Source organism: Phaseolus vulgaris, chromosome 6 (genome assembly GCF_051622355.1).
Source record: "Phaseolus vulgaris cultivar YP4 chromosome 6, ASM5162235v1, whole genome shotgun sequence".
Lineage (NCBI taxonomy): Eukaryota > Viridiplantae > Streptophyta > Magnoliopsida > Fabales > Fabaceae > Phaseolus > Phaseolus vulgaris.
This window is the reverse complement of record NC_143503.1, coordinates 8,771,965-8,782,393: the sequence shown is the minus strand read 5'-3', so window position 1 is coordinate 8,782,393 and position 10,429 is coordinate 8,771,965. Positions and strand designations below refer to the sequence as shown.

The 10,429-nt window shown below is 27.7% G+C and overlaps 1 protein-coding gene across 1 annotated transcript; it reads right to left on the bottom strand.

Moving 5' to 3' along the window:
* Positions 1-256: 256 nt before the first annotated feature.
* Positions 257-8,881, bottom strand: LOC137816934 (protein SIEVE ELEMENT OCCLUSION B). Its single transcript, XM_068620109.2, has 7 exons — positions 8,587-8,881; positions 6,221-6,310; positions 4,988-5,424; positions 3,974-4,071; positions 3,390-3,532; positions 1,937-2,425; positions 257-959 (listed from the first exon to the last, which is right to left on the bottom strand). The coding sequence occupies exons 1-7, from the start codon at positions 8,797-8,799 to the stop codon at positions 360-362; spliced, it is 2,070 nt and encodes a 689-aa protein (XP_068476210.2). The 5' UTR covers positions 8,800-8,881; the 3' UTR covers positions 257-359.
* Positions 8,882-10,429: the final 1,548 nt, after the last annotated feature.

The following is a 10,429-nucleotide window of genomic DNA, read 5'->3' as shown; positions in this document are numbered from 1 at the left end:
GCTATATAGCCACCCTTATAAATGTAGAATAGTCGCATTCGTTTTGCCTTTCTGCACTAGTGACTGCTTGTATATATTCAGACTATTTGTTTTGAAAGATATTTATTCTCATATCCTTTGCCTTTCTTTTACTTTTTTTGTTTATCTCTGTTCTCTTTTATTTGTATTTGTTCTATTTTATAATAATTTTACGACCTGATGAAATAATTATTTTTCAAACAAATTATTTTATTCTTATCAATTCACATGAGAAATATAAAAAAAAGTTGGAAATCATTATTATTTACAATTGTTTATGTACACAAAGGTGAAGCAAACATGCATGGAAGCTAGAATGGTTTATGAGGAAATATTTATCCTTATTGTCCTTGTTGATGACAACATTTGTAATTAACAGAAGTTACCTTCATTGGACGTCGACAATCCTTTTTTGGGCATGTTATACGTTCCACTATATCCGTTGGGTGACCATAACAAATTACATTTTCTTCACATTTTTTAGAACCATCTTTATCCTTGATTCCCTTGTAGTGATCTGTGAAAGCCACATCAAAGCTCAATTCATGTAATTTGTCACGCCATGTCTCAAATTCTTTGACTGTGCGACACATGGCCTCACCATGACCTAGAAGCCTCACATTTTTCCCTTTACTTAGAATCCCCCACCCCTTAGGATCTTGTTTGAGGAACAACAATCTCTTTATTGTTTCATTTGTTGCAAACTCTTTCACCCTTTCACCACCCTTCACTTGTTTCCTTCTTGTAAGCAAGCTATCAATGGCAATCCAAAAGCGTGTAACAACTTTGCTATCTAGTTGGTATGATTCTATTACGATGTTTGAGTCCAAGTTTGTGTTCTCAACCTCCTTCCTCAGTGACTCCATGGCTGTAGTGAATTCTTCCACCCACTTAGTGTCAGAGCCTCCATAGATGAAGAGAAAACAATCCTCTTCTTCACTCTGATTTTTTTGCATATTATATATGTCATTATAGATTTGCAGAGAGAAAATATGACACTACAATAAAATTATTAAACAGAAAATAATTTTAAAGATAAAAAATAATTAGTTATTATATTGATTAAATTAGATATTATTTTATAGACTAAAAAAATTATTGGTTTGGAAGGTGTCTGTATTGTGTGCAGATCTATTTGGCTATGACTGATTCTTGCAGGTTTGGAAGGTTTTCTTTGGTCTATGTATGAGTTTGTTGGTGTTCCTCAGCCTGCTGCAAAGACATTGTGTTGTTGTTGGATGTTGTGTCCTGTACTAAGGGTGTGATCTATTTAGTGGTTTGTGGCATACTTATCCTCCTTGTAGGATCGGTTTGTTGAGTTTTGGCACCTGGTTTGGCACCTCTGTCTGCAGGCAAAGATCCTGTTCAGTTGTTGGTTGCATGTCCTACATTGAGAGTGCGATCTCTTGGTGGGATGATGTAACTGTATTTGTTGGGTTCCTATACCTTAAACTGGTTTATCATTGTTGGTTTGTAGTGTAATGTTTTTTGGATCCTGTGTTGGTGGGTGGTAGGAAACTTGTTTTGGGTGGTTTGTATAAGGGTTGAGACACCCTTGAAGTGTCTCATTTTATTTTATTCATTATTTGCTGATAAAAAAAAATCTAAAATTGTTTTTATTATTGATAAATATTTTCTAAATTAGTATCTAATTAGCTACCAATATTCTAGCTATCAACTACTTTATATTCTAAAATTGGTGGCTAAAACTTTAGTAGTTAATTATTAGATACTAATTTAAAAACTAGTTTATAAATTTTATTAATAATAAAAATTATTTTAGTTATAAAATAATATTTAATTTAGTTAATATAATAACTAATTATTTTTTGTCTTTAAAATTAAATTATTGTAATATATGTTTAAAAAGGGTGAATATGAAATAGGAATTGCAATAATTTAAGAACATAGTACTTACCAAGTGCTCTATCGCCGGGTTGAATTTGGTGATTTCAGACCAAAACCACTTCCATTGTTGACTAAGTCGAGATTGATCAGAAGTTCTAAAGGGAAACCCATCGATGCCCCACTGAGATATAATTTGCTTTGCATCAATGTTTTCAACCTTACCTTGAGGATTTATTAATGGAATAATATGTTTTCCCTCGTAATTGAACACCTCTTTAATTAACTTGAGGCTTGTTTCACAATTGAAATATTTAACCACGTACCATTCAAACTTAGTATCCCGTAAATTATTTTCTAATTTTTTTCTACGTTCTTCATTCCATTCATCCACAATAGGGATCCACAAAATCTTGAAGTCTTCACTTCGATGGTTTTCCACTTCTCTTGATTCCTTCAACTTCTCGTTTATTGAGTTTAAAACTTTAATATCCTCTTTAATATTTTCAAGACCCGAAATGAATAATAAAACATACTTCTTTTTAAACTCTTCCACTTTAACCTGTTAAGATTAGATACATTAATCTCACCAAGGCTTTCATTAGAATATCAAATATATGGATAGTATACAAGTTTTCTATACTTTGTTTAAATATTATACTTTATTTAAATATTAAATATTATTAAAAATTTTACATCGATTAAAAATAAAGATATTTCATAATATAAGTCGATGTAAACCTTATTTTATAAAATGAATAATCAATAAATTTGAAAGAAGATGAATTATTTTAACTCATTATCTAAGACACTTAAAAAAACAGTTTTAGGTTAAATTCTCTTGAGTTTCTACATTCTTTTAATAGATTCAATCTAACACAATCTTATTGAATTAAGTAGGATCACAAATTTTTAAACTTTTTGCTTTGTTAAAATTTTTATTTTTAAAATGTTTCTTAAAGGCCTTTTAGATTTTTTTTTATTAAAAAACTATAATTTATTATTTTGAAAATCACATACATTACCCAGCCGGATTAGATCAAATTAAGTTGAATTAGGTATGAACAAAAACAAAATCTAATCCAATTTATTTTGAATTGAACCCACTAAATTTAATCCAACTTATTTTTTAAGCCAACAAATTTACACTAAAAAAAAGTAATCTACCAACTAAGAGATTGTATTATTTTTTTCTTAATAGATAATATATTTGATTCAGAAACAAAATTAACAAAATAATGCTAAATCAACATTTTCATGTAATAGAGAATAGTTAAATTCAAGACACATTCTAAGAATATATTTTAACCATTTTTAGTCTTTGCTTTTTATTTCCTAAAACAAATTATATATTGATTAGTTTTACTTTACAATAGTGGTTAAGTACCTGATGTGATACTTTTCTTTTAATAGAATGAAAGTATATATCCCTCAAATACTTTCATTTATTTATTTTTTAAATTATCGATAAAAAAAAGTGTCTTATTATAGAAGATAGAACATTGAAGGAATGCAATAGTGAGTACCTGTTCTTCAGTGTGGCCAACATAATAGACACTCTGTCTTAAATCCCTGTTATCTCCACAAATGATGAGTGCTTTCAAAACCTTTACAATATCTCTACCATGAGTCACAATATTCTTACGCCTGGTAAAGTCCTCTATTCTTTCTGCAATCACCACACATAACATTTTGTAACAAATAATGAATTTTTACTATAAAATAAAAAATAATTAACTATTATATTAATTAAATTAAATATTATTTTATAGAAAAAAATTTATTAATATTTAAAGTAATTTCTATTATGAATAAATAGTTTTTAAATTAATATTTTAGTTATTAATTATAAAATCTAAATAATTTGTAGTTAAAACTTAATAGTTAATTAGATATTAATTTAAAAAATTGTTTATCAATAATAGAAATTATTTTAGATACAAATAGTATTTTAATTTTTAAAATAATATCTAATTTAATTAATATAATAACTAATTATTTTATCTATAAAATTAATTTTATTTAATAATTTGCTTGTTTAATTCAGCATCTTCACTACTTTTTAAATTGCATTAGAAAAAGGGAATGAGTTACGAAGCACATGATTAACCTATCTCGTTGATACACTTTTTTAGAAGTTCGTTAAGTTTTCCAAGAATGGTGTCAAGCTTATTCTCCAAATCTGTCCATAACTCATGTCTTTGATACCTTGCAATTAATAAATAGGACAAGTAAAATCATTAAATTTTGTTCCATCTATTGTTTGAATGATAAATATTAGAACAGAACAATAAAGTTTATATTTTCAGTCTACTTACCCCGATCTTCTATACAAAAAACAAATAATTCATTTATAAAAAAAAATAAGAATATTAATTTATTTTTTTAGTTTATAATAAGTTAAATTCAAATTTTATTCCAAAGACACTTTTAGTATTAAATGCATTAAGTGGTAGGTAGATGCATATACCTTTTTTTGTGTGAATAGATGCATATACCTTTTTTTGTGTGAATAGATGCATATATTATGTTTATAAAGAATATGTAATAAAAAAAACTTCATAGTAAGTTAAGCTTATAGAATAAATTTAGCCTGAGTAAGCTTATAAACAAATATTGTTTCTTATAATTAAGAAAAAAAAGTGCCATTTTAAAGGTGGGATCACATTAAAATGTTGAACATAAAACTAATAGGAATGTTAATTATCACTTCAAGAAAATAATAAAATAATAACTAATTTATAAATAAAAAATAATTATTATTAACAAATTAGATAATATTTTATAATTAAAAAATATTGATCTGTAAAGTAGTTGTTATTAGTTATAAAAGTTTATAAAATAGATTCTAAATTGGTATATACCATTTTTATCAAGATTTTAATTATTAATTACTCTAAATTATAAATTAGTCACTAATTTAAAAATATAAGATAGTTAGTAACTAAAATTTTGAAACTTATATTTTATACCAATTTAGAAATTATTTTATAATTTTTTTTAATAATAAAATTATTTTAAATATAAATAGTTTTTAGTTTATAGCATAATATTTAACTTATTAATAATAAAATTATGTAGCATGTTTCTGTAATGAATAATTCTGTAAAAATGTGTAGCTTACTTGTTATCAATGAAGTGATTGATTTCACCAGTGCAAGTGACAAAGGTAAAGATTGTCCAGTACACAAGAACAGGGATCTCTTGCAGAGTTTCAGGCAATGTAGGAACATCCCTTAGGTCATGCCCTTCACTATTAAGTTTCTTCCACTGAGTGATGCATTCAACCACTTTCATCACCTTCTTCACCACACTGTTGAAGTCAATGAGCTGCTTTGTGTTCTGTGGAACCATTAGAAGTCCATGCAAATCTGCAAATGAACTTTCAAACTGCTGGCATGGTGCTATAAGAGGAAGAAGGTACAAGAATTTTCCATATTCTAGGGCAAAAGCTGCTTCAACTATCAGCACTTTTGCATCCCAAGAATAATGTTTCAGCTGCTCCAGAATCAACATGGTTGTGCAATGCACTGGATATTCACCACGAGGTGTGCATATCATCTACATCTCCAACAACTTTCTTTAGGTTTTCATTCACAAAACTTAATAAAATCTAATTACAAACTCATTAATTCTACCAGATAAATTTTACAAGGATATCAAAGGTTTAATTGCTTTTTTGTTGTATACTTTTAGTTTTCATATTGTACCAATTAAATATCCTAAATATATCATACAAGTTAATAATAAGGAATTTTTACTTAATAATTGAAATTCCATTTGACTTAATAATTCATATAAAACAAATTAAAATATATGGTAAAATTAAATTTAAAAATATATTATAATTTTTTTAATCCAGTAAATTAACTTTATTTCGATTTCCAACTACAATTAATAATTAATGTACCACTATAACAAAATATTAAATAAAATTAATTTTAAAAAATAATAATTAATTATTATATTAACTAAATTAGATATTTTTTTAAAAATTAAAAAATTATTAGCTTTTAAAGTAGTTTTTATATTAATAAATAATTTTTAAATTAAAATCTAATTAACTACTAAATTTTTAACTAATAACTAATTAGATTCTAAAGTTTGTAATTAAAATTTTGATAAATAATTAGATACAAATTTAAAATTTATTTTTAAAATTTAAAACAATTTTAAATATTAATAATTATTTTAGTATCTAAAATAATAGTTATTTTAATTAATATAGTAATTAATTATTTTTTCTATAAAATTAATCTATTTAATGATTTTTTTTACATTTTTTCTTTTATTATTTAATTTTTTTATTTCTTGTTTTAAGAGTATGAATGTATACAAATATAGATATTCATATCACCAGATATGCAATTCGCTTGAGTTTGGCAGCAAGTTGTTGAGAAGTTATGGTGGTCGTGTCTTCTCTGAACCTATCCATGAGTTGCTCACCCTGTTCACATAATCATATACTTTAAAGACAACTTCATTTCTAAATATAAATAAAATACTTTTTTTTAGAGAAATTATATCGTATTACAAACAACTTTAAGTCTAACTCAATCCCATAAAACTGGCTTATGAAAAGGTTTGCATCCATTTGCATAAATATTCTCATCACGTAGAATTTCAACATAAATATTAGTCTTTGTTTTTCTCTAAAATATATCATGTCAATCTTTCTGAGGTAAAAAAAATCTGTAATGTCATGTTATTATCTCTATCATGAATTTTTTCTTCTTCATGCCCAATAATATATTAATACTGAAAGAGAAATAAAGATATTTTTTATTTATATTTTTTACTTTTCTACAATTTTATACAGGTTTAGTACCTTACTATCTATATGATAAAAATTTTATACTTTTCGACTAATACAAAGTGTATTATAATACTAATTTACTAGAATTAATATACGCTTGCTTATTATAAAAATTAATTAAACTTTGAAAGAGTTTTTTAATATTGTCCAAGTTTTGCATATTTTTAGATAGATATAAATCAATGCATTTTTAGAATGGTTAAATTTTAGTATTGTAAATGAAAAAATACATATTGTTTTGATACGTTTCAATAATAATAATTTTAAATTGCTTAGAAATTAAGATTAAAAACAATTGAACTTATCTTTTTTTTTTAAGGACAATTGTCACGGAACTTCGAGTTCTAAAGCAACAATATCTTTGTGGTAGCGATTGACTCTAGTGATGTAATATTAACGGACTTGAGGTTATAACATTAGTGTTGTTTGTGGGAATTGAAAAAATGTTTAAAAAATGAATTTTTATTCTTCAAGAAAATTAAAAAGTGATTCTAAAGACGAACTATTGTTCCCTTAACCCTCAACTAGGGGGAATGGAAAAATGCTTTTGAAGACAAACCCTCATTGACCTCGATTGGAGAGCTTGCTCCAGCACGTCTAATAGATCTACATCGCTTAGGAGTCAAGGTCAAGGGCAATTTAAATACACACCTTCCTCCCTTAACCCTTTGAGACATCTTTTAAGAACAAAACCGTGATGAAATTTCAAACTCCAAAGCGGACAATACCTCAGATGCGATGATTGATCATAATGATGTCATCTTAACGAACTTAAGGTCAAAACATTAATATTTTGAATGCAGTGATTAATCCTAATATGCCCATCTTTACGAACTTGAGGTCAGAACATTGACATCGTCTGTGGGGATGGAAATATGGTTCGAAAGACGAGCCCTCATTCCCTTAACCCTCAAATAGGGAACTTATTACGTTACGTTTCATGTCGCTTAGAATTCAAGACCGAAGACAATTTAATACACCTTCCTCCTTTAACCTTCTGAGGAGCTTTTTAAGGACAAAATGATGGAGTTTTGAGTTTAAAAGCGTACAATATCTCAGATGTGATGATTGAGCCTAGTCATGTCATCTTAATGGACTTGAGGTCGAAACATTAACAAAACTATGACAGAACTTCAAGCTACAAAGCGAATAATACCTTAGATGTGGTGATTGACCCTAGTGATGTCATCTCAACGGACTTGAGGTTGGAACATTGACGCCGTTAGTGGGATTAATCGAAAAGAGATTTCAAAGACGAATCCTCGTTCCATTAGCCCATGAAAACATGATTTTAAAGATGAACCCTCGTTTCCTTCGTCCTCGACTATGACAAATGAAAAAGTGGTTCTGAAGACGAACATTCGTTCTCCTTAGACCTCAAATAGGGGGCTTGTTTTGGTATGTCTAGTGGTATTTCATATTGCTTAGAATTTGATATCAAGAAAAATTTAATTAATATTTCTTCACCCCTTAACATTCTTAGGTTTCTTTTAAAATTAAAATTGTCTAAACTTCCAACTCCAAAACAGATAATATCTAAAATATATATATATATATATATATTAATATTAGTAACTCAATTATTTCTAACTAGATCGGAGCTATTAAAAATAAAAATAAAGATGGTATTACATTGGAAGAATTCATGCCAAATTATTGCAAGTTAAGCAAACACGGTAAATCATTGTTCTGAAAATAAGCACACCCATTTTATTCCGGCATTATATTTGATAACATTTATATAAATTAAGACAAATAAAAGAAGACTATTTTAAGCAATAGTCTAATAGGTGAATAAATGTAAAACTCATTAAATTGGAATTAACGGATTCCATTTTTACATAGAAAGGGTTGATAAAAAGGTTGTGTATGTGATTAGAAAGTAGCTTTAGGAAGAATGTTGTTACCTTAGCAATGACCTTATGCGTGATATCCATGGACTGGTTGAGAACATTTGAGGCAACTGTGTGAAGAGATGCAACATCACACTTTTCAAGACAATGAAAATGTGTTCTGTAAACATCATCCAGGATTTTGTCGTGACTGAATTCAAATGGATTCTGCTTCTGCTTCTGCATCCCTTGCTGCACATTACTACTATTTGAACCTGACTCAGACATATCCCTATCCCACAAGTGAATATCAATGTAAATGTATCTTTTGTTTGCAATGGCTTATTACATAGAGCATGGTTTTATAATGCTTCTACCTAACCATATATAGTACAGTAAATGATTCGTTTCACCATAGAAGGGACTGATTATCCACACAAGAAAGCATCTGACCAAATAATTATGATCTCTTTGTTAGGATAGTTCAAAATGAATTGTGTCTATCTTATATGAAATATTCTATTGCTTTTCAAGAAAAGAATAGGATGTGAAAACACGTTGCACTTTTAGCGTTTATTTTCAAGAAAAGAATGAGGATAAGAAAAAGTATATTAGGGTCAATCAAACCTACAAGAAAAGAATCGTGCATGGTGTAACTACTATTGATACTTGTATTATATATTCATAAGAGATGCATATAATATTATCTTAAGGTCCCATAAATTATGGGGAACTTATATTTTCTAAGTTAGAGGATTAATTTTATTAATTTAAAAATAATTTAAACATGTTCTGTTACTATAAAAAAAAATCATTAAATAGAAACCCTAAACCCTAAACCCTAAAATTTTACTATTTTATTTTACAGACTAAGAAAATTATTATTATCAAATTTGTCAATTTTCTTCCCAAAAATTTCGGCACAAAATTTCTGCCAATTTTATTGCACCCTTAATTTTTACTTAATTATTTTTTTAATATTTACAAATAAAAAAAAGAAAGAGAAGTTGCAAGTTTTAAAACAAAATTATGTGAAAGAAATAGAATTTCTTGAAAAGTTTGCGTATTAAACAAAATAAAAAAGTTGCTGGTTTGTATTTTTTATTTTCTATTCTTAAAGTTCTATTCTCCTTCTCTCACTCAATTTTACTGAAAATGATATTTCTCGGATCATCTCTTTTCTTTCCTTATATTACCCTCGGTTAATAACTGTCTTAAAAGTAAAAAAATCGACACTAAGTATGTATTTATGTTGGTTAAAAAATGGACGTTATATATACATGAATGCTAACACAATTACGTCGATCTCATAAGAATGATGTTAGTAGAGTGAACTAAATCTTTGCTAAGAGGGACGCTAATAGTGTGGACTTAGCCTTGATTAAATTTGAAAATGTTTTCCTTTAATGTTATAATTCCATATTTAATATTATTAAGTTTAATATTTAATACAAAATGGAAGTATTTCGATGGATCGGTATTTTGTTTGTCTAACATAATGATATCGCGACCCATTTTGCGGGCTTCTCGCTGACTAACTGTAGCCAAATACAAAATATGGTCTGGAGAGGGGTGTGGACAACTATTGTACGGAGTCTGTGGGACCATAGAAATAATGTGGTGTTCAATGGAGGTGTAGTGGACGAAGAAGAGGTGTTCCATGAGGCTCAACTTAAATCGTGGTTGTGGTTAAAACACAAAGGAAATAATTTTTCCTACTCTTTCTGATTGGTTGTTGAACCCTCGGACTTGCATAAGTAGTTATAAGTAACTTTCTGCAGGTTATTATTGGAAGATGATGTAAGAGGGAGTCCCGGGGGTTTTTTCATTGTAATGGAGCATGGACGAAGGCTGGATTAATGACAGGTTGATTAATATTTGTGTTATTAGCTAGGCATAGCAAGGAAGAGAGGTCAGG

Bases quoted from the DNA above. Each gene is read 5' to 3' on its own strand.
- LOC137816934 (XM_068620109.2), bottom strand. From the start codon at position 8,799: ATGTCTGAGTCAGGTTCAAATAGTAGTAATGTGCAGCAAGGGATGCAG. The intron at 5,425-6,220 runs GTGATATGAATA...TTGGAGATGTAG, and splicing joins TCAAGCGAATTGCATATCTG to ATGATATGCACACCTCGTGG. The intron at 4,072-4,987 runs GTAAGCTACACA...ATTAATTGCAAG, and splicing joins AATCACTTCATTGATAACAA to GTATCAAAGACATGAGTTAT.